This window comes from Ambystoma mexicanum, chromosome 4q (assembly GCF_040938575.1).
Source record: "Ambystoma mexicanum isolate Mex_15411 chromosome 4q, UKY_AmexF1_1, whole genome shotgun sequence".
NCBI lineage: Eukaryota > Metazoa > Chordata > Amphibia > Caudata > Ambystomatidae > Ambystoma > Ambystoma mexicanum.
In genome coordinates, this window is record NC_090928.1 from 233,081,025 (window position 1) to 233,106,784 (window position 25,760).

The 25,760-nt window shown below is 43.4% G+C and overlaps 1 protein-coding gene across 2 annotated transcripts in view; it reads right to left on the reverse strand.

The window, feature by feature from the left end:
• Nucleotides 1-25,760, reverse strand: part of TRAF3IP2 (TRAF3 interacting protein 2) — a 436,145-nt gene that overhangs the window by 10,788 nt on the left and 399,597 nt on the right. For both annotated transcript variants that reach the window (XM_069607776.1, XM_069607777.1), the window contains exons 7-8: nucleotides 14,481-14,597; nucleotides 2,981-3,055 (exon numbers count right to left, since the gene is read on the reverse strand). In XM_069607776.1, coding sequence (XP_069463877.1) covers nucleotides 2,981-3,055; nucleotides 14,481-14,597 — 192 coding nt within the window. The remainder of the gene's footprint in view (nucleotides 1-2,980; nucleotides 3,056-14,480; nucleotides 14,598-25,760) is intronic.

Genomic DNA, 25,760 nt, shown 5'->3' on the forward strand with positions numbered 1-25,760 from the left:
ATTTGGGTCTTCTGTCTATGTTTTAAAGGGTCTGCGGCCCAACAAATCTTAAATTTGAGACAGGCGAACACATTACCCAGGCATTAAAGTAAGTAAGTAATAAACTGTCAAGTTCAAATCACAATTTTTCACAAAGCAGTAAATAGACACAATCTGTTATTTAATCGAAGAAATATAAACTGCCTTGCTCCAGGGACTTCCAGTGGGGTGGACAAGGTTGGCTGGGTGACCTACCCAATCAAGTAGATGATGGGCCCAGGGGTGGAATGCAGAGGATCCCCCGATCACCACCAATTAGGCCTAGTCTTTTGGCGGACACTTCTTTCCCTTTAAGTGAATTGAAAAACAGTGGCCCTTGCAGGGGGGGGGGGGGGGAGAAGATATATATATATATATACACAAATCTAGAGTGAACCTGGTTTAGGACAGGGAAGACATGTCATCCATCCCATCCCATGCATCAACTACTTCCCACCAACCTTTCTCCCCATTCCTTCGATTTTAACACCCTTTCTCCCTCCTTCCCTTCCTCTTTCCCTCCCTCCCTCACTGCCTCCTTCCATCCCACACAGGACGTAGCAGCCAGAGAGAGGAACGCCCAAGAGGGGAGACTAGCCAGCCCAAGTCCTACATCAGAACTGGTAGGCATCCTCAGATGTCGAGCCCACCAGCCAATCCCTACACCAGAGTTCCCATAACCAAAATAGGCTGGAAGGCAGGGCCAAGGTGTGGTGGCCAGAGGAAGTGGGGAAGGATGAGCAAATCCCAATGTCGGCAGGAGCAGTTGGGAGCGCTGCTGCTATATGTTTTACTGTTGCTATACTTTTATTTTAAAAAGAAACCGTTCCAGAATGGTTTCGATTTAAAATAAAAGTGCAGGAAGCAGTTGAACCTTGCACTTCAGTGCGCTGCACTGAACATTCCCTTAAACAGCAGGCGCATTTGTTTGGGGGGGTTGTATTGTGCGTGGGAGAGGGTGTGGCACTGAGGTAGTGGGGCATGCCAGCAGGGAACATAGTTCCACTACTTCTTTTTATGCCCTTCGACCACTGCAGCCAATCCCCAATCCCAGATAAACTAGAGCACTCATTCACCAGTGAGGCTGGAAGGTGGGGCAAAAGAACTATAACTTACCATTAAATCATTCTGGCCGTGTGGATGTTTGGGGTAGGAGTTGGAGGATGGAGAAGCGCTTTAATGTCAAGAAGGATGGAGAAGAGTGCAGGTGATTGAGCAATATCTCAATCTGGGAGCTGGAGGAGAGAATCAAGAGACCAGAGCATGGACCCAAGAGAGATGGAGCAAGACAAAAAGGAGCGGGAGAGTGGTGGCCAAAGAGGTTGAAATTGAAAAAGAAGGCTACAGGGGAAGACGCAGAGGGGTGGAGAAGGTGCCCAGATGGGTGGGTAAGGTGGGCGAGACCTAGAGCCCATTGAGCTGGTAAGTGAAGGGAAGTGTGTGCTGCCCAAAGGGGCAAAGAACCTGCCCAAGTGGTGGGAAAGCTGGGAGAGACCTAGAAATCCATAGATACATGAATAGAGTACACAAAGGTGGTGCCCAAATGGGTAAAGTTGTAGAAAGTGAAAGCGGTAATAGGCAATCTCTGTTCTATGCTACCACCTTGGAGAAGGGTAACAACCCTATGGGCAAGGTGATGCCACTGATTTCCTTCTCAAAATGAAACTTTTCAGAAAGAAGACAGAACATGAAAACCTTAGGGATTATGATGATGTTGAGAAAACTGCTGACCATCTTCAGTGATGACCCCCACATAAAATGAATGAAAGAAAACACTGAATGCCTTCCAATATTAATGAAAGTGGCAGATTTTAATACAGCAGGCAGGCAGATGAAACAAAGGCACACTTCTAACGTGCAAGACTGGGATGGAGGTGCGTTTGTAGGATTACTTGGCTAGTGCATAAGCAAGATGGCCGGGGGTCGAGAACCACGGACTGGTGCGACAACAAAGGCAAAGAGGGTAGGTACTATAGAATCTGCACCGGTTCCTAACAATATCAGCCATGGTGACTCAAAATTCTAACGCTGCCATGCAAAAGAGTATGAATCCACGAGATTTTCTTGCAGACAGTCCCCAAGGGCACCCATGGCCAGCACGAATCCCGGGACTCACTAATAAATAAATTTACTCACTGGCCCTTAGCGGTGTGCGGATGCCGTTCCCTAATTCGTGATGACATCACATGCTGCACAAGGATTCATTACAATGGGGGAGCTCCTTCGACTCCATTTGCATTGAACTGTGGGGCAAAGGAGTAGTCAACGGAATATTGGGGATTGCAACGCGGCGGTGCTCGTCACCATGCAGCATGATCAAAATCAGTGTCTTTCCCCACCCAAATGAGGCTCCCCGCATTGGAACTATTCGCCAGCATCCCTCACTCTCGGGAGCAAATGCAGTCCCACTAGGGAAAAGATCTGGCAGGGTTTCTGTTGGAAAAGGGATGGTAGTCCCCATGGCTATTTGATTAGCTCCAAATGGAGGTCTGGTTTGCTGGTTTAGGTTGGGTCCGAGAGGCTGTATCCACTGTAGGGACTGTTTTCTTATTGTTTAGAAAATGGTAATCCGTGTTCTTGTGTGCAAATGATATCAAGCACAATAAAAAAAAAAACATTTAAACAGACTTTTTCTCCATGTCTCACCATATGCGTGGAGGTTTTATATTATAAACATATATAAATAACAGCCTCCAATCGGAAAAAAAAAAATTTGAGAAACGCATCCATGTATCTTGACAAAGGTCTACACTAGATGTTTTCACATTTATTTGAATATGTAAATATAATTTCTTCTCACTGTACACACAAAATGCAGTGCTCCTTCTGCAGGAACCCGATAACTGATTAGCAATCCTCACTTTTAGTTTGGAAAATAAATCAAAGGGAAGCATGCAATATACCGAGATGAAACACAAATATAAATGATTGAATTGTCCTTTCCATTCAAGCGCTTACTCACCTTGGTGGCATTCGGCAACAGAACAGGAATAAATCTGAAGTTCATGCTTCCTTGGTTTATGAACTCAATCTGCATCTAAAACCATAAAATGAGCAGAGTTAACAGCCTCGAACTGCCCCAGAAAAAGGAACATTGAATGTTACATTATTGCAGGCAGGCGAAAGTACCTATACCAAAAGTGCATTATCAAGGCAGAGCGACTCACATAGCTTTTCAGTGGAGAAAATAAGAATCTCAAATTTACAGAGAACTCCTCTTCTCGTATTCACTGGAGGTATGGAGCATCTTTGAGAAATCTCCAATTTCCTGATTTCACCAGGTTAACTCTACTGCTATATAATAACAATATGGCATCAAACTGAGGGCATGGCAATCTCCTAATTCCTCTACAATAGATTTGGTAATTCGACCCCCCTCGCAGCCAGCTTGATGTATACCTAGTATTTAAAATCCCAGGCATACTGCTGTACAGTCCACCCTAGGAGCAGACAGAGAATTGAGCATTAGAACAATTCTTAAAAGTCCCATGCCTGCCACAACAGGATCACAGACAACCCAATCATCACCAAAAGACAATACAAACAAATTCTAACATGACTAAAAAGGCCCCCACGAATCAGTCAATCATCAAACATCTACTTGTTCTATGCAAGCGGATAGGAGTTGTGGGTTGGCTTCCAAAAATATGAATGCAGTGCTATAGGAAGTAGGACAATTGCCAAGTATTTAACAATTTGAGTAGACTGGAAGGAAAGGGGAACTGAAAGTTCAGGACAAAAGGTCTTGCACCTCTCTTTTGACCACGTGTCACCAAACTACTAAAAGCTCAAAGCAGAGCAATATCACACGGATGTAGCGTGTTGGGTGCGACTGTGAGAGGACAAGTGGCACCACTCATTTGCTTAAACCTCTCACAATCCAAGGACCATCTACCATGCAGAAGCAGTCACCATCGATTCCCAGCATTTGCCATCTTTACACACTCATATCGCCAGCTATCCATTTAACCCCCTCCTTAGGCCCCCCCACCTTTTGCCTTTTAATACTATTTGTCTTTCCATCCAACGCCCTCGCTAGACTACACCTTTTGCTTTCTAACCTACTCACCTTTCCATCCAAACCCCTCCCTAGTCCACACATGTTATCCTTTTGCATGGCTCATCTTTTTATCTAAAAACCACCTTTTACCAGTTTGTTTACCAGTTTGTTGCCGGTCAAGTGGCACAGCGAGTAGAGCGCTATCCGTGCACAGCCTGCAGGGCCAAACTTCCTTCCGAGGTCGATAAATGACCACCACACACCGTGGGTAATAATAAGCAGCGCTCAGATACCTGAGGGTTCGTAGCGCTATATAAATGCCACATTATATCGCCCCACAACCCTGATCTTTTTGCCCTACTCATCTTTCCATCCTGTATCTACTTACACAACAAAGGCACCTTCCCCCTTTTCATTGCTTTCTCCTTCCCATCTTTTCAGTCCTTCTCCTCTCACAACTTGATAACTCGTTCCATTTCAACCCCATTGTGCAGCATTTTCTCTTTCCCTTTCCCCATAATATAGGCCTGACTGCTTCTTTCAGACCCCAGACCCCATGCCTTTCATCCGGGTTTTATTGCTCTTGCAAACTCAGACTTGCATAACACTCACCAGCAGCAAGAGTCTCACCTCTTCTCACTTCCAAGCTGCACCTACCTAACAGGAACATCACAACCATTCCCAATACAGCTGCAAAGCTTCCCTTTCCTTTTCTCTGATCTCACACTGAAGTGACACATCATCCTCATTCTATCCTCTTTAAATTTCCTTATCCCCTCTTTGTCAGTGTCAGGTATGTGGGCAGATTCGTATAGAGAACTTCATCCAGATAAAGTCATAATTCTGTCCTAGACTTTTGTAGAAGAAAAGTGGAAAACATGGTTAACTACTACAGCCAAATATAGCTCAGAAATATAACAGTTAAAACATTTTGAAACCGAGCAGAAGCGAAGCAAAGCTAAGAGATACTAGATGTCAAACAATAACCCCCACAGTCAGTGAAAACAAAACTAAGCATTTCGAAGAAAATACTCAAAAGTAAAAGTTAAGCTAGCATTAACAACATCATAAGAAAAAAGTATGAACCTGTGGGAAGCCAAGCAACATATAGTACTCACCAGAGACATCCACAGACAAATATCATATAAGCAATCTAAAGCATTTAAAAACAAATTCTAAAGTTAGATAAGATCCAGTCCTGGAAAGTACCACATGAAAATACAGATCCACCAATTAAAAGGGAAGCAGACAATGCACACCGTTGTCAGCGCTGAACCATTGCTTGTACCTTAAACATATGAGCATGAGAGTTTCATAAAAATGTACATGACCATGCAAACAATAATTGAATTGTCCCAAAACACATGCAAGAAGCACATTCTAATTCGCGGTAAGTGGTATTCTATGAACATGTACTTGTTGGGAAACTGGAGACAAAGGAAGTAAGCTTAGATCTCTAAAATTGTCCAATCACAGGTGTAAGGAAGGCATGGTATTAAAAGTAAGACAAACACAAGTGATCACAGTTCAAGGTTGTTTATTGAACTTCAACGAGGATGTGATGAACGCCTAGCCAATCCTAAATCTACAGATGGGAGCCTGCTAAGACCATCAAATAATAATGCAGTCCTAGTGGAGTTTCATCAAAGTAAAAGGACCTATACTAAAAAAAAAAAACTATTGCCAATCCTTGCTGCTAAATACAAATAGTGTGGGATAGTGGTCATGAAAAAGAAAGAGGTGATCACAAAATGATATGTCAGGATGTTCAGGCCATTGGCCTCCCTTCCCCACGTTTTCAGCAACGCGGTTCACTCAAGCAAAGCACACACTCTGGCTTCTTTGGCACAAGGATACAATTCCATTACCAGCATCAGGGCTTTCTGTGCCCTAGTCTCTTTACTTATCAAAGTCTCTTGATTCAGAGGGCCTGATGTACCAAAACAAAACACAAAGTTCCTTTCATCTTTTAAGTACTCAATTCATGTGATTCACCCTGGATTCCCCTCAGCCGTCCTCAGATCCCTTTTATATCACGATTGTTACTGTAGATCCCCCCCCTTCTAGGCTCAGATCCCCCTTTTTACAATGTTCAGAGAATATTCTCTGTTGGGTCACTCACGGTTCACCCTGGAACCCCCTCAGCCGAGTTCAGATCCATCCTCTTACATAATTAGTCTCCCTCGGCCGGGCTCGGAACAATTTCAGTTCGCATTAAACTATTGAAGACTTTCACGTGTGCACAGGGTTTAGCTTGACTCATTGCATGATCACTTAGATCTCAAAATTCCCTTTCCACAGTTGGCAAGCTAACAGAGACCTTCGAATGAGCCGCCATGTGGCGCCGGACCACTCCAAGGTATCTTTCTTGGTCTCCAAAGTTCAATCAAATCATGGCCATCAAATCATGGATGGCTACACATTATCTTACTCTCAATACTGCAAAAACTGAATTACTCTTTTTTCCCTCTACTACTATCCCTTCTCCTATTCCTCCTCCTTGTATTTAATTTCCTCCCTCTCAGCTCTTCTTTACATCCACTGCTCGTAATTTGGGGCTCTATTTTGATTCTGCCTTATCTTTGAAACATCATATATCCATTTCCTCTCGAGATTGTTGGTATCATTTATTTAACATCAAAAAAGTTCGCTTATTTCTAATTTCGACTCAACTAAACCACTCCTATCATCTCATCTTTTCAAGCCCCTTATGGCCGTACCATGCTTTTTGATCTTCCGGTATCTCACCTTCTTCCTCTAAAATCCATCTTTAATGCTGCAATTAGGGTACTCTTTCGCTTGACCCCACATGAATCTATATCTCTTGTTCTCCACACCTTGGGTTGGCTTTCCTTTCACGCACAACTTAAGTTCAATTTTCTTTCCCTAATTTTCAAATCTCTCTATGGCCTAATTCCCGACTATCTTTACTCATTAGTCTCGTTCTACACTCCCTCTCGTTCTCTCCGCTCTAATACTCAGTTTTGACTGACAGTTCCAGCTCCTCCTTGTGCACAATCACGTTTTCGTACACTTACACATCTTGCTCCTTTACACTGGAATCTTCTTCCTCTTTACATCTGTTCTATCACTTCCTATTCCCCATTTCGTAAAGTGTTGAAGCTACATCTGTCCCAGCAAGACTGATTTTGTGCAACTCATGACAAATTTCACTTGTTTGATTGCACTGTTTGATAAATATGCTATGTAAAAGCACTTTGTATTAAGGAGCTATATAAATACTAAATAAATACAAATCACTCCTCTGGTTTTCAATTATAGTTGTGTCGCTTGTTACACACTTTTCACACACTGTTCTCTTTAGATTTCTTCATACAATGTTGCCGCTTGCAACCTTGGTTCTAACACAGGCTCGTCTGGTATCAGTCTCTCCAACTCACCACCTGTGCGGTCTTTACTGACGCTGCTTTGTTGTAGGTGCCAAGGACAGTACCACTGCTGAAAACTTTCTCCCCGCCTTGGTTAACGAAGCGGGAGAGCCCAGGGTACCCCCGACACACAATGCAGGTTTCTTCAGCTTTAGTCCGCGGTTTCTTATTTTCCAAGGTTCACAAAAGTAACCGTCTGAAAAGGTCAAGGGCACTTCCCTCCTTGCAACCCTCTCTGGTCTCCCCATATTTCTCCTCGTATTAAACTGCCATCTTGGAACTGCTGCTTCCTCGTGGGCTTTGCCTTGCTCAGAGTGTGCTTTTGTGCTCCTCCTTTTGTCCGTGTGGGTAAGTGTGATGGCAGTCAGGTGTGTGTAATGATCAACAATTGCATGACCCTTGTATTGGGACATGTCAGGTATACAGCTCTGGTGTTAGTCTATTTTCGCTCACGGTGAGCTGTCCGCGAGAAAGTATTTGTGTCGGGAAAGAAGGGGTGGAGGTTGAGTTCCTAAGTATCCTACTTGGCAGGATGTGGAAAAGGTGTTACAGGGAAGGGGATACCGCGTCTCACCATCCAGTGTCCCACTCCCCAAAGACCCCTCATCCAGGTGATCACCCCGCACTGGTCCACCCCCAGGAACTGTATCCAAAAGCGATGGCCGTGTCCTGGCCACCTGGATGACAGGTCCCCAGGGACTAAGGGGTGAGACACCTTCAGGTTTCTGACAAAGGGGATGAAATAACTGGGAGTTACTTGGCTTGTTACCCAACAGGCTCTATCACTTGGAGCAAACTCTGAAACCACGGCATGCAAGGGCATGCAGAAATATGCATGTAGCATTAAACTGGTGTTGGCGGCTTTGGAGTATTTGGTTTTCTAACAACAAGCGCTGTTTGCCGTTTCACCCAAATGTGAATGGTCTGCTCCTTGTTCCCATATCGATCCTGAAGGTACATTGCTTTACTGGTGTTCTTGTCGAGTAACTTCTGTCCACGCTTGGTGGTCCGCAAACTCTCATAGGTTCATCTTTCCTTCAGCATAAAAGTCTTTTAAAGGGCTGTAGTTAGATGTGAACGCCACTCACACTTTGGCCTTTTAATGTTATTCTCATATTACAGTCTAGAAATCATTTGTAATTCTTCCGACCAATCTGAGACATGTTGAAACTTAGCCCCAGGGCCCCCTTTTGTTCAATGATAGAGTGGGATGAATTAAGGCAATACTGCATCTGAGGGGAGGGCGAGCCAAGGGAATCCTGAATAATTCACCACCTGTGAGGCACATCCAGTAGCGGCCAGGACATCCCAGTCCCCTGTGCCTCGGCCCCCTCATAACAAAGGATGGTAAATTCATCCAACTCACCAGAGCACATGAGTAGTGTTACTAAAAAATCAGGAAGTGGAACATACTAAAGGGTTGGGGGGCTAAGAAGAAAGAAAGTAAAGAATTTTGTGGTGAAAGGCTGAATGTTAAAGTTGGTGTAAGGTAAAGAGTGAGGCAAATAGGTTAGTTAGAGTATTTCACTAAGTAAATGATCGTTGTTTTTCTTTTTGATAGGAAGCATATGTGTTGCATATGTTGTATTCTTTGGGAATATACTTTGTATCACTAGCAACATCTAACACTAAGATAACATTCTCGGTTTAATATTTCCCTTCCGGCAGGTTACGTTGCTTCGATCTTTAAGTAGGCACTCTATTTCTTTACTTAAAATGTCTAATCCTGATATATCTAATCTTTCCAACTATTGCCCAGTAGATCTCTTACCCTATCAATTTAATTTACCTACTCGTAACTTCTCTTCTTGCGGTCTCTAGTTCTATGTTTTAATGCCCATCAACTTAAGCTGTTATATTCAGCTTCTTTTTTAGAGCTTTCTGCTGCCTTTGATAATGTTGGTCACCTTACCCTTATGTTTTTTTATCTTCACTTTGGGTTTCTTGTTTTGGTCTATTATAATTCTCATCCTATTTACAACATTGTTCTTTTTCTGTTTCATGGAAAGGCTCTGCCTCTGAGTTCCAATATTTGTTGTATGATGTTCATTCTTTAAGGTTCTGTAGTTGATTAATTTATTTTTTCTCTCTACACTATTCAGATGGCCTCACCAATTTTGTCCTTTGGTTTCCAAGTTTGGTTTCCAGGTCCCTCAGCACATGCGCTGGACATCTGTGTCCTGATCAAGACCAGCCAGCTGGACCTACTGGCTATTACTGAATCCTGGTGCATACAGCCTCAGGAACTGCCCTATCCCTGGCAATGCCACCGAATTACACCATCTTGGGCAAAGATAGGCTTGACTCCTGAGGAGGAGGGGTTGCCATAATCGCTAGACTCCTTAGGCTGTAGAGAATTCAATACTGAAGACTTCCCATTAGGTGATCTTCTGTCCGTCAAATGGTCACCCACGCACTCTTCTACCCTCAACTTACACGTGATCTGCAGACCACCAGCCCCTACCCTATTCTTTGAGGATATTATTCATCTCCTCTCTTCTGAAGCCAAACCAACAACTAGAACCATCCTCATGAGAGATGTGAATCTAGGCCTTAATGACAACCCCAACCACAATGCTCTCGCACTAGCCAACGATCTGGACACCCTTGGTTTCAAGCAACGCATCACTAGCCCTACCCATAAAAAAGACTCTACCTTAGACTGGTTAGCAGACCTAAACTGTAACATTACTATTCTATCCAACAAACCCTGCCCCTGGTCAGATCATAATATCACCTTTAATATACCAATCTGCAACCAAACCCCTGTCTTGCTTAAGCCTGCACCTGCCACCCTAACTAGAAATATCAGAAATATCACAACCGCCAGTATCCTGCCATTATGGAATGCCCTTACTGACCACCAAGACCACTCTATGGACCCATCCAAGATGGTACACACCTATCATCAGGCCATGCTAAATGCTATCGACTCAGTGGCCCCATTGGGGAAACACAAAGCTAAACCGATCGCCCACCTTAACACTTGGTTTACCCCTGAACTAAAAGTAATTAGTCTGAACAAAAGAGCAGCCGAAACTACCTGGAAAAACGACCCTACAATCTCAAACAAAATCCTATTCTCTACCCTCTCTAAAGACTACAAGCTAGCCATACTCTCAGATACAATGACCAAATTAGTAAAGACCATTCCAGCACCCAGGAGCTTTTTGCCATACTCTGAACTGGAGACACCAGTCCCTCCTATAGATGACTGTCACAAAGACTTCATCTGGTGCACCAACATACAAAATGCGCTACTTCAGAAAATAAAAACCCTCCAAAAAAGATTGCACTAAAGAAAAACACTGTGCCACCCCCACTCCTCCCATTCTCTACTTAAAACACACTCACTGCATCCACCCTTTTGATTTTAAACCTGTCACAGCAATTGAGGTAACAAAAATCAGGAAAGGTCTTAAACCCACTAGATGCCAAGGCGACACCTGCCCTGCCACAGCTATTAAAGACAGTGCAGAAGCGCTGGCACCTTTCATAACATCGCTCATCAACTCTTCTTTTGCCTCCTGCTCAGAACCAATTAACTTAAAACACATGTGGGTCCTACCGTTACTGAAAAAGCCAACCCTAGATTCTAACATCCCTACTAATTACTGACCGATCACCACAGTACGGTTCCTCCTCAAAATTCTGGACGGAGCAATATACCTTCAAATTCAACACCACCTTGAGTCCAATGTTCTTTTAGGCCTAGGTCAATCCGGGTTTCGGCCTGGCTTTGGCACTAAAAAGGCACTTCTTGACTTTAAGAATCAAATGAATGAATTCAAGGATGCCGGCAAGCTCGCTTTCCTCTTACTGCTTGACCTCTCCGCTGCCTTTGCTCTGGTGGACCACCAAATCCGGTGTCATTATTTAACCTCTGCTGCCCACTTCTCTGACAAAGCCACTGCCTGGATCTGCTCCTTTTCTAACAGATCCATAGAGTATTCTCACCTGCTAGGCGCAGCCACAACAGCACCAGTCACCTGTAGTCTACTGCAATAATCTTGTGTCTCACCGACTTTGTACAACATTTTCATTAAGCCCCTCTTCGACCTACTTGATTCTCAGAGAATCACACACACAAACTATGCAGATGATGCTCAGATCCTTCTACCCATTACAGGAGACTACATCACTGACTCCAACTCACTGGGAACTATCTACGACACCATACAGACCTGGATGGCCAATCACTCGCTTTGTCTTAATGACGATATAGGAGACCTATAAAATCAATGACCAAAAATCCAAAACAGACTTGCAGCTGTAGGTTCCAGTGTTAGTGATGGCCTTCCAAAAAAAGGTTAGTCTGAAGAACATTAATGATCACCTTAATTAAAGTTAGAAGTTTTAACATGTGAACCCAGGCACTCCTTCTGGCAATTTTTCTCGGCTTCGGTGCCTCAGGGTAACCAGTCCTCCAAGATCACCTCAGACAGGCACCCAGGGAGCTCTGCCTTTTGCAGCAAGCAGACTGCCATTTGGCTGGGCGTCACAAACTTCAATTGGCTCTGTGGAACCACTCAGCAGAACTTTGCCTCTCCAGTACCGACATGACTAGTATCTTTAGTCTGGTGCCATTCTCCTCACAGTCTCACAGATGGCTCACCAGCTGGACTGCTGAAAAAAGAGAATTTCACTCAGAGAGAAGAATCTCAAAACCCTGAAAATTGACCAAATAGGCAACCCGCAAGACTATCTTGAGAGGGCTGGTTGTCAAACTGCTCTGATCTCGTTTTGGGAGTCCTTGGAGAGGGTTCCAGGCCTCAGAGGGCTTCTCTGGGCAATGCTGTCCATGTCCGCTGCTTCCTCTCCAACTGACAACTCCCCTCATCCTCAGGAACTCTTTCGGTCAACCCGTTCAGAATGTTCCATCTGCAACACTGTTGGAGATAGGCGCCCTGGCTTGAGCCTTCCCCACACAGTATTGAGGGATGGGCCATCTTTAAGCGGCACAACCATTACATATTCAACAATTAAACACCGGAATCTGGTTCCCTAATTATTCTAGTAAGAAAGCATAACTATAAAGACACACTTGCATTCACCGAGTCTATTTATACATATTTACGAAACATTGTGTTAAATGCACTTTAACATGAGCTGTGACAGACCCTCTGAGGTGTCTGTCTGATTCAGAGACTGCTACGAGGTACATCTTTATGATAACCTATTATCATTCTATCATATTCCTAACATATATTCAAATTACAATTTTTGGTACTAGAATTACAATATCACAATATTAAGGCCTGAGCACTTGGGATTTTCTGTGGTCACATGCTTACACAAGGGTTAAACCAGCCCCCGTAGAGCAATGAAGCATAACAATAATGAGGGCTACGAGGACAACAGCTGCTACTTCAGTGAGCTGTGAGCCCACTGAGGTCAGAGAACAGGGGCAAAGTCTAGAAGAAGCAACATCTGAAGAGTCGGAAAGCATAGGATCACAAGGACCTAGAGATAGCTCAGTAAATACAAAGGTTTAGAAGTATCAGGATTACACACAATCATTAATGAGGAGATACAAATAAGATCTCAGGAAACGGGAAATGGGTTTTAAAAAGTTCACAGACTGTCTACATTGACGGGGCGCGCAATGAACTGTTTGGGGACAATGAGACTTCTTCAGAGTCTCAGAAGGCTCATCGGCTGGATAACAGGGAGAGACTGGAAAGGTAATCACGTCAGCTAGATGTTGGCTAGAAGATAGTGCTGGATAGTGTGCCTTCTTGACAAATGCCTTTTACTGGGAATCAGACCAGTTCTCTCCAATTCTGCTGCTAAAATCCTTGTCTCTGCTCTTGTGTTTTCTCATCTCTTTTATTGTTCTTCTTTTTTGATTGTCCATTCAGCATATCATCTGGCCCCTCTTCGCTCTACGTAAAACCACACAGGCCGCACTGTTCTATCTCGTCCATCTCAGTACTTAATCACTTCTGTTCTTACTTCTCTTTCATGGCTTTCCTTTGAATCCAGCCTTCTCTTTCAATGTCTCGGTCTAATGTACAAATGTCTACATGGCCTTGCTCCACCTTATCAATCTTCACTTATTTCCTTCTACCACACCCCACCCTCCTCCCTCGGTCTCTTCGATCACAATCTCTCTTTCACCTCTCTGTACCTAAACCACTGTGCGCTCAATCTCATTTCCACTCCTTTGCACTCCTCGCGCCTAAAGATTTGAACTTTATTCCTCTATATTCACTCCTCATCTTCACTTTCCCTTTTTTGTTCTCCGCCTAAAACCTGATCTTGTTTCCTCTCCAGTCTAATGTAACCATTTCTTTCATCACTCTTCAATGGGTATTGTACTGTTTTTATGCTATTGCACAGTGCTTAGTTATACGAGCTTTATAAATAATATAAAATACAAATAAAAGGTTTTCTTTGGTTACATTTCTTTCCATCAACGTTTTACCATTGAGGGTTCGTTCCATCAGATTCTTTCCATTGAAAGATGTGTAATCGAATTCCCATACATAAAGTGCAATAGGGTTTTGTTATATAAACACTTTACATTTCTTGCATGGGAAGTCTATGAAACATGCATAACTGTCCAGTTCTGAAATCTATAAAGTATTTCAGCACTGGCCAGCTTCCTCTAATTTGTGGTGTTTATGGGGGGGGGGGTCCCTCCAAACCCCCCACCCCGCAACTCCCAGGGATCCCCTCTCCCTAATCCCCCAACCCTAATTTTCAAAATGTAACCCTTTCCTCAATCCATTGAATTTCCAACCCAAACATACATCTATTTTAAAGGTATATTTGAGTTGGAAATCCATCGAACTTCATTCAATGAATATGCTTTTCGATGGAAAAGCATTTCAATGAATGAATTTAGATGGATAATGATTCGATGGAAAGACTGCATACCGTTTTCTTTCTTGGCGAGTGCAATGAGGTCCCCTATCTTGTTTTTATAGCGAGTGGCGAGTGATGAAACATTGGGACGGTGCATCTCTAAAGGGGATAAAGTAAAACCACAGGAAAGGAGTTTTCCTTCTGCAATTTTAAAATTAAAATACAGAACTCAGACTTAGGAAGCTCCACCGTTTTTCACTTACCATTCTGTGAATATATTTTGTGTGTAAACCATGTTCGTCCTTCATCATCAAGGCATCTTCTCCTTCGACATCCTGTTTATATTTTGGGCTAATAGCTATGATTATCATCTCAGTCTTCTGTTAAAGAAAATAAGACAATTTCACTATTTTTAAAACCTGCAAATAATTGTTTTTAAACTTACAAACCAGTAACATTCCAGTATCATTGTCGGCATGCAAGAAGAATGTATGCAAAAAGATGAATGTACATGCAAGAAGAATAATGTACCCCACTCAAGTTTATACTTGTTTTATGCTAGCAACCATTAGTACCTGAGCTAACAAAAGGTAGAAGAAAGACTGCAAGAGAAATCAGAACAGAGAAGTGAACCCTAAACTAGCTATATCTATTCATGGATCCTGTTCTTGCTGCTGGCCCATTTTGATCTGGTATTGTTTTGTTACCCACAAGGACATTTTAAAGGTGATCAAAGTGGTTTCACAAGTTTAGATGATCCCAGTTCCAGAATTCAAAGACCATAACATCATATTCCAAGTATTAGATTTGATTTATTATAATAGAATAACAAGAAACCTATTAAACTAGAGTAAGAACAAGGAAGTTTGAATCAACAAAGTTGTACAAAATGCTTGTATGTGCCCTTAAAATGATGTTTGCCTTTATTGGGACATCATTATTTGAAGCATTGTATTGATTTTCCAGAATGAAAACAGCCAGTAGACATAAAACATAATCAAATATATCCAAAGCACATTGGAATGTATAAGAGCATTACCCAAACACATACATAGCCCCATCTTGGAATGGATGACATGCCAGCATCCCAAAGGCAGGCAGCAATAGTAAACATCAACCCATGCCTCTATTTCTGAATTAGTCTATCAGTGCTCTAGTGGTGTTCACACAATCCATAAGACCCCCCCATGAGTATAACCACCACAGACGTTCTGGGCTTTCAACCCAGGCTGACCAGGAGGGGTTAAGGTGGTTTTAATGTGACATAACCGGGAGCTGTGCTTCCTCTAGGACTGATGAAACATGGAGGTGTAGAGAGCTGAACAAGCAGAAAACAGAGCAAGGTGACATTATCCAACACCAGCAATTTGAACTGTCCTTCGGCAAGTTAAGGATGTTTGGGGTTTGGGGTTTTATATTTCAATATATATGTATTGCAAAGGTGATGAAATTGCCTGGCTAATCCTAGGAACTTTCAGTGGGGCTATCAAGGGGGCCGTGTACCTCCCAAAACTAGCAAAGATTAGCCTGGTGCTGGTATGGGAGGATTGCCAGTCACCCCCCCCACTTAGTGCACATCATGGGGCAGGGGAGTTTCACAGGTTCCACAAACCATCCAAAACACACAGAGCCAAGGACAATTGCCAACATGCTCATACACACAGGGCTGGTTCCTCAATGGCAGAGATTTCCCCCACCCCCCCATTTACATAGGTTACCTTAGAATGGCACTGTTTAAGGGATTGTGACACTGCATGCAAATCAATACCATAGCATGCTTTTCAGGGGAAACCATTGACTGCTGTACAAGCCTGCTCAGACATGAGGGGACTTTCAGAAATGGCTATATAACTTGCCTTGCATGCCCGCATGGTCATCCATCACAGTGCAAAATCTTCCGCGTGGCTTGGTGATGTTGTTAGGGCAGTGTGAGGAATGAGTAATCATGGTTTTTGTCAAAGACGTTTACTAAAATAAAAGGAGGTGGGGAAATGCCTCTCTGTCCCTGCTCTAAGAGGTGTCTCCCTACCTAAAACTAAGGGTCTGTCAATGTCAGAATGTCCAAAGCAAAACCGCCCTGTGTCCAAAGTACTATTTTGGCCCTCATATTCTAACAAAATAAACTCTAAGGGTAATGTCTTTGGCTTTGAGTGGTTTATAAATGCTCAAAAAGGAAAATGTGTAACTACAACACAAAAGCTGCAGAACGATAAGAGTCCCTTATTCCAGAGGGTGGTTCCCTTCCCCTGGATTACTCTTCCCTCTGTTGTATATTCAAAGATATCAGTTTCTGGAGTTTCTCTTGATCTACAACACAACTGGTATACAAAACAACTTGGCTCTTTATCTTGTTAAGATACCTGGTGTTCTCTCCTGCCAGGTTATCACTCCTCTTCTCGTTGGTTTCACACAGCCTTTCGCTAGTCCTGATTTAGCCTTCTCAGGACCCCTTCAGGTGATGTATTTCTTATACACTCTTCAGTTCAGTGTATTTTTGCCTGGTGTGTTTCCCTACCAGGAATTTATGTGAACACACTTGCAATTGCCTGGTATACTTTCCTGCTAGCACTTTCTTAAACACACTTGCAACTTTAGTTTGCCTGGTGTACTCTCCTTTCAGGGCTAACCTCATGTGAGCTCTGCACACACTTCCAAACGCGATATCTTCTTGGGTTTGCTTTATCTAATCCTGTATCTACCTGGTACAGTATCCTGCCAGGGCTTTGCATAAATTGGTATTGCATACACTCAAAAATTTGAAAGTCTCTTACTTTACATCCGTTTTCCCTTTTATTTATTTATTGTGTATTCATAATGCACCTATGCAGCAAATGGTGTTTCAAGGCGCGACGAGACAGAAGGGAGGTGTGATGGTGGGAGGGTCGGGGGGGATGTGGAGAATAAAAAAAAAGCAGTCCTTCTAGGCCTTGTGACATTCGGATTGTGCAAGTGCAGTAACAAGTGCGGGGAGGGGAGTGCTGGTCAGAGCGGATTGTACTAAAGCTAAGGAGGGAAAGGAAATGCAGGTTGGAGTGTAGAGCTTGCAAGGGCTGGGGGGCTGAAGAAGGGGGTGGAGGGCCCCTGGGCTACGGGAGTGCTAATCGGAGGCCAGGTGAACAAGTGCAGGGGACTGCAGAGAGGACAGGGGAATGCAGGCCCACATGGTAAGTGCGAGGAAGGGGCTGGATAGGCTCAAAAGGGGTGCAGGCCCAGACAGGCTAGGGGAGGGAGAGGGAGCCCGGTAGGGCAAGTGCCGGTTCGGGGAGGTCAGCGGAGACCGAAGTGCTGCGGGAGACTGGGTGAGGAGGGCCGGGTGCCCTGTATGAATCAGAAGGAACCAGGCAGCCAGTCAATGCGGCAGAGGGGGGCATTAGCAGGAGAGGGGGAGAGGGAAGGAAGAAGCAAAAAGGAGGGTATTGAGAAGCTTCTGGAACTTAAGCAGATCCGACTGAAGTATGAGAGGGGTAGGGAGGCCATTCCAGAGGGAGGCTCCTGCGGAAGAGAGAAATCGAAGCCCCACTCTCTGCTTGGAAAAACGTCTGATCTGCAGAGAATTGGAGCTAGAAGACCAAAGGACTCTAGCAGGGAGGTATTTAGGGAGATAGAGTTGGATATAACGGGGGCCCAGGCCCCAGAAAGCCATGTGGATGATGCAGAGGGTCTCGAACTTGATCCTTGCAGCAACCAGGAGCCAGTGGGGGCTGGAGAGATGTGTTCCCTGGGCTTGAGGGCAAGGATAAGTCTAGCAGTCCTATTCTGGATTAGTTGAAAGGGGCGAAGGGAGGAATTGGGCAGATTGAGGAAGAGGTTGTTGCAGTAGTCCAGCCTAGACTGGGTGGCCGATTACAAACAAAAGCCGGTCAAGTGGCACAGCGAGTAGAGCGCTCGCTTTGACATCTGAGCAGAGCCTGCTGACGCAGGTTCGAATCCCGGCAGGGCCAAACTCAGCCTTTCATCCTTCCGAGGTCGATAAATGAGCACCACACACCGTGGGTAATAATAAGCAGCGCTCAGATACCTGAGGGTTCGTAGCGCTATATAAATGCTAAATTATTATTATTATTATTATTATTAAATGTCTAGCGAATATCACCAACATCTCACCACTAGCCTGGACTGACCGCCATCTGATCTCGTTCATGCTCTCCACCATCTGACCCCCACCTCCACCAACTATTAGGGCCCCCCCCCATACTCACGAGAAATATGAAATGCATTACAGTCGAGAAACTCATCCCTAACCTACTCCCCACACTCCATACACTCCATACACTCCCTGAAGACCTGGACCCAGAGACTCTGGTCAAAGAATATAACAAAATCATGGCCACCTCACTGGACCTTATTGCATCCCTTAAACTTAGACCAAGCAAACCCAAAATGCATCTAAATAAATGGTACACACCATTCCTCAAAAACTTAAGGCAGCAAAAAAGAAACTGCGAGGCCTAATGCAAAAAATTCCCATCAGCAGCTAACAAACTCAAACTTTCTAAACTAGCCACCCTCTACAAAAAAGAAATCTTCTTGGCTAAACGCTCCTCCTTTGACTCCCGCATATCCCAAGCAAATTCAAACACGAAGGAACTATTTGCCATCCTTAAAGAAGTAGAAACCCCTATAGCACCACCAGATAATTGCACCAAAGACAAGAATTGGTGCTCAGAAATGCAAAAAGCCCTAGCTAACAAGATTGCTACCTTACAGAACAAAATCTCATGCAAAAAAGCCTCCTTAAACGACGCTTTCCCTTCTAAACTTCCGGAGAAGCCCACTCTAAGAGAAATCACTCGCTTCAATTTCTCCAACGTCACCACACTTGAAGTGGAAAAAATCATCTTCTCCCTGAAACCCTCCAACTGTCAGGGAGATCAGTGCCGGCACAGCTCATCAAAGATGCCACCCGTGACCTTTCACCTTTTATTACAAAACTAATCAATGCCTCCTTTTCCACTGGTTCTATCCCCACCAATCTAAAACATTCCTGGGTACTCCCACTTCTAAAAAAACCTACACTTGACCCAACCACGCCTACAAACTACAGACCCATAACCACTGTACCATTCCTTCTGAAAATCTTGGACAAGGTCGCATACGTACAAATACAGAAGTACTTGGAAGAACACCACCTTTTAGGAGCTAGACAATCAGGCTTCCGTCCTCAACACGGGACGGAAACTGCTCTCATCGACTTAAAAGCACAGATTGATAAGCTCAGAGACAATGGCCAAGCCGCCTTACTCCTCCTCCTTGACCTCTCTGCTGCTTTCGACCTGGTCGATCACTCGCTCACACCTCCACACATCAGCCCATTTTTCTGCTGAGGCCATCACATGGATCAGCTCATTCCTCAATGGCAGAACCATGAGGGTCTTCTCACCTATAGCGGCAGCAGACACCATACCCATCCCCTGTGGCGTGCCACAAGGCTCCCGTGTCTCCTCCACACTGTACAATATATTTACTAAGCCCCTTTTCGATGATTTGGATCATCTCGGTATCACCTACACCAACTACACAGATGATACCCAGATCCTCCTTCCACTTTCTGGAGATTATGGAAAGGATTTGGCCTTGGTAAATAGAGAGTACATCATCATCCAGGCATGGATGGCCACACATGGACTATGCCTGAACGATGATAAAACTGAACTCATTATCCTAGGCACTACCACCAGTCTAAAGAAACTGGGCCCTGCCTATTGCTCCTTCATGATTGATGGCAACAACATTAAAGTGGGACAAGAGGTCAAAACCCTAGGCTTTTACCTGGACTCCATCTTCTCCTTCAACAAACCTGGACTCCATCTTCTCCTTCAACAAACAGGTGAGCTCCCTAGCATCCTCCATGGCATACACGTGTAAATTGATCTGTACAGCCAAACCATTCCTATCCGACACTAGCTGCATTACCCTCGCTAGAGCCCTCATATTGTCCTGCCTAGACTATTGCAATGCCCTCTATCTGGGAGCCTCTAAAGCCTCCACTAAAACTACAAACTCTTCAGAATAACGCTCTTAGAGCAGCTCTGGGCAGAAGAGAGCATATCACAGGCTACAGCCTACAGAACAACTGACTCTCCATCAAAGACAAATTTCTGCTAAAAATGGCGTCACTCACCCACAAATACCTTCATAACGCTGCCCCTACCTATTTGATCGATAGATTTCATAGATAGTCCTCCCTCAGACCCACAAGATCAGCCTACAAAGATTGCCTCTCTGTCCCTAATTTCAAACGCTCTGCTATAGGTGGCAACAGCTTCCCTGTGAAAGCAGCCCAATTACGGAACTCCTTGCCCCCAACTCTCAGAATAGACTTGCCCTACCAAAACTTCCGTTCCAAGGTAGTTCTGTGGCTAAAAACATAGGCCCTTAAATATACTTAGGTACCAAGCCTGTCCTACTCATGCCACCTGCAAACACTGTAACCACATGTGCCTACTTGTTTATATGTTTATAATCTTGCACATCTTCTTTATGTTCATGTATATTTTATGATTGCTGTAACTAAGCTTTGCATATTCATGTAAAAGTTAAGCCCTGATGCCTAAGGGTATGTTCGCGCATTACAAATAAACAAACAAACAAACTAGAGAGGACCAGAGCTCTGCATACATTACGTTTCTGGGGGAAGGTGAGGAAAGGAAGAATACCTCTGAGGAGGTGCAGATGAACATGGGCCTTCTTGGTGAGGTCCGTGATGTGAGGAGAGAGGAGTCAAAGATGACACCAAGGTATTTGGCCTCACAAGAGAGTGAGCGGAGGGGGCCCATGGAGGGCTGCCAGAGTAGCAGGAAAGGAGGTAGCTGGGGTCCCAAAGAGAAGGATCTCAGTCTTACTGGCATTAAGGTAGCATAGCGGAATGTTGGCAGAGTGTTGGTAGCCTTGGAACAGTGAGCAGAGGCTGCTTACCACGCTTGTGCTTGGAGAATTTTTTCCAGTTTCATTCTTTCCCCATAAAACCTACACTCTGACGCAGAGCGTTCGCGGGTGTTGGCAGAGTGTTTGCCGAGGAGATGTCGAAGGGTGTCAGATATAATAAACAACAACCTGGCGCCAAGAACATGAAGTCTAATGAAGCAACACAGCACCGACCATGATGAGCCCAATGACAACAGAATGATGGAGAAATGCCTCCCATTGGACTTTGTGGAGTTGGACTCAAACAGAGTGCCAAATATGCACGAGTTTGCTTCAAATGTGCCTGAACTTGCAGACATTCGTTCAGAAGTGACAATTTCAGCGCCAGAAGCCCAAAACAACACTGATCAGAATATTGAACAAGGTACGTCACAATCAGATCCTCTCTTGTACCCTTCACTGCTCCTCATATCAAATTTCTCACTGAATCCCCCACCCGACCCCCTCCACATTAACATTCAAACATGTGCTTACCTGATTTGTGAGAGAGTTTTACAGGCAGCGTGCGGCCTCTGGAGCCTTTGCGGTTTCCACGGGCCTTGGAGCCGTCACAGCCATCACTCGCCAAGGAGCTGGTCGGGTGCAAGGCATTCTGGAGACCGTGGCACTGGATTGCCCTGAGGGGGCGGGCTGAGAGGGCTGGGAGCTCTACAGAATGCGACGAGGAGCAAAACAGTGAAGCATTTTGTGTACCGTGTGAAGAAGAATTAAAAAAAAATACAAAACACACATCTGCAATATAATTTGGGTGCAGCTAGCTTGGATTCCACCATGTATGTTGATTCACAGGGTGACTTCCTGGAAAAAACAACAATGCAACAATTGAACAAAAATTCCCAAGTACCATAACCTCGTAAAACAACTTAAATGAGGAAATTAAAAGAACCAAATATAAGTCAACTGACAAATTCTAGAATCATGCATGATAAGGAGATTGTATGGTATGAAATACCAGATAATGACCGATTGCTGGCCTCAAGTCGATGTGACGCAATCATAGCCTCAAATATGTCGGATATCTTGAAAGAACAGAAAGAAGGCCAGTGCATTGAGCGCAATAAAATCGCTTCAAAAGCAGAAATACAAAAGCAAAAACAAATGCATAGACAACGACAAAAGAATCCATATCTGAGGAAAATCAATTACAGCAGTCTTCAACAGAGCTCCCAATAGATCTCAATCCTGCAGAAGAGGAATCCCCAACAACGATTCATCTGCCGGCCAGTACTTCCAACCCACACTCAAGAAGAGTAAAACGGGTGATAAGTGAAGTAGAAACGAGCAAATCCACATTACAAATGGCACCGGAGAAAAAAGTCAAATCTACAGCACATACTGAAAAGTCATGCCACAAAACACAGTCACATGGAGCCAGGTAGCCACCCCAAACAGGACAAACGAGTCCAGATATACAATGTGAAACCTTTAAGATCCAAGCTGGCCCAGCTCACAGAAACCCAGTCGAAACTGAAAGCTCCAACAGTTCAAGTGAAGAGGATTCTAGCAAACAAAGTAAACAAAGGCCTAGAACCGGCAAATAAGAAATACATAGCTTCGAAAAGGGATGATCGTGGCCAAAACATCATAATGGCTGAATACACTCAGGCCTTTTCAGAGCAAAGTGCAAATCTACAAACAGCTATTATAGCTCTACGATGACCATAAAATTGGCGCCATTCTTAAAATTATACGAAGCGTTACATGAGAACTATAAGGATCAAACCACCTTATTGGCCATAATGCAATCAAAGCTCATATTCATCAAGGTATATATAGAGGCAACAAAGGAAAGGAGAGCCAGAGAGAAGGAATCTGAAAATGTAATATTCAAAACACTCATCGACTTGATGGAAGATGCTCGCGACGACAAAAGATCCTTCTTGAGCTGCTTTAGCGACACAGTAAAGCTGCTTAAAATGCAAACAATTGGAGCGGTCCACATTATAGAGTACACTCGTGCAAATGTAGAGCCAAACCAAAACTCTCGACCTCTACAAAAAGAAAGGGCCACAGAGGAAAAGGCTGTCAACTATCAACAAACTTTAGCACCAATGGGTGTTTCCTTGTCCAGTGCTCCTATTCAACAAAACAAAAAGCACTGAACCATGGTTATAAAATTTCAACACTAAATGCTCCTCTGGAATCACATGCAGAAATAACAAATGCTGAACAGGATCAACATCAATCTATTACACAAAGCAAGGATGCCTGCGCAAACGCAAATATCATCATGGAAGCCTGTGCAGCATCCATCAATATCGAACAAGAACAACATCAACACACAAAAATAAAGAAGTTTTTTCCATCTTTGAACCAGAAGTGCAAAATGGAAACAATGAAAAAGAGCTAGAAGCGAGAAAAAAGATTCCAGAGGCTCAAGTAAGGAAAACAAAAAATCTTCCAAAAGCAAAAACGATCATAAATTCCGGCACTCGTAACTTTGTTCGAAATATAAAGCCAATTGGAGAACCTGTGCTGATGCAACAGCAAATGAAACGAATAGAAAGAACTTAAATATGGAATTGCCTACAACACAATCTGAAAGTCAAAGACACTTTACACGAAAAGTGATCCATCTGCCGGTTAACGAACAGGACCTCTCGGAAGTAGATCAAGACCAACCATCAACTGTGTCCATATACAAAGACGAAAGTTATGTCGACAAAGAAAGCCAGAAAAGCAGGCATTCAAAGGAGGAACCTCAAGCAGTACTCAGCCCAGAGTCAAATACACGCCACTTTGTAACTCTGACGCAAAAACGAGAGTTTGAGGCACAAAATTAAAATATAAGTAATCAAAGGAAAATACTTGACTCAATGATCGATCACTCAAACCGGGAACGAACAAATAAGACAAAAGGGCCAGAGATGTGGAGGTCTGATCTTGGGACACAAAATGAAAAAAAAAATGGAAATACAAACATTCAGGATAACCAGCAGAAAATGAGGTGGTAAAGATGCATAACCTATCAATAAAGCGAGTCTTAAAAGCAAATGAAGGACTAATAATGAACAAGTCGAATCTAATGAGATTACTTCATAGCATTACCAAACGACATAAAAATAGTGTCTTTTCCAAATAAAACAGAAACAGATTATATCTGTTTACATCTTGTACCCAGATCCATCTCAAATCTATTGTTGACAGCAACAGACTAGCTGCAAACTCTGGGTTTTGACTTAAAACCTATTCTCTGTCTTGATGAAGAGTCCCCGAAAAAAGCAGCTGTGGGAAAAAATCTCCAACAAAACAAGAGACTATTATCCCAAGATAATTTGGAAGATGAAGTTGGAGATGAAGCTGGAGCCAAACCGATCAGATTCTCTCCAACCTTCCTGTGGGGCCCGCACGCTTTGCGCATAAGGATAAAAGGCAAAATAGATGATCAAACAGCTGAAGATGAATCAAAAGTACCACCATTGGAATCGAGGGCTGAGAATCAGAAGTCCTAGAATAGGCTTGCAGCAACTCTGACATCTTCAAATCATAATTATATCGAATGTCAGAGAGCACCAAAGATTCTGCGGATAGCCTCATGGAATTCCAGAGGATTTAAACACTTGTTTGAAAATCTTAATCAAGAACTGCTAACAGTAGACCTTATTTGCATTCAAGAATGCTGGCTACAAGAAAACCCCATTTTAGATGGCTATACGTGTTATCTAAATAAAGCCCACAAAGGCAAAATGGGGAGACCATGGGCAGGACTTCTCACCATTGTCAAAAATAGTCTCTATGGAAAACTTGTAAGAGTGATATCTCCATCTTCACTCATACAAATAACAATTGTTCAGGATGACCAACAAACATCAAAAGAAAAACTCACTCTAGTGATACTAAATCTTTACTGGTTACTGAACATATATAAGAGCCGAATTTGCAAACGCCAGCTTTTTTATTTGTGGTGACCTGATTATAGATTGTCCTTTTGCACATGAGGTTTTATGGCAATCGAATCAAAATAACCAAAAAGAGTCTCACACAAAGAAGTGGCTAAATGAAATGCACATAAGAAATTTACACATGGCAAATGGCAATGTAGAAGGTGACCTACAAAAAGCAATCACTTGGTCTTTGTACAATGCCAAAGCAACCTTAGACAACTTCTTTCTAGATGCTACAACCTACGGAAAAATGATATCTTTAAGCATTCTGGACACCGCAAAAAGCGACCATAAAATATTCATACTAAGCTGCCGTGAAGAAATTTGGCAACAGGCTGGCAAAACGGAAACAAACATCTGGTCGCATAATGTGAATATAAATAAGGGATTAAATTGTTTGTGATTGTCAAAACTTTACCACAACTAACAAGTGCAATTAAGAAATGGCAAGAAGAACAAAATGATAATGTTGAATATGAAGCATGTCTGATGTCATTTCGAGAAACAAAGATTCAAAATCAGAAGCCTATAGTCACCAGGCTACACCAATTCAATCCAGATAAACGGAAAAAAGAATTGGCATAAGAACTAAGATCTCTAAAAAAAGAAAAGGTGAATCAAACACCTCGAGTGACCCAAGAAAAAAAGCAGAAGAAAATATACCAACAATGGGTCAAATCCCAACAAGCGAAATTATACCAAAAGGACTCTGAACAGATGTTAATGGTAATGGAA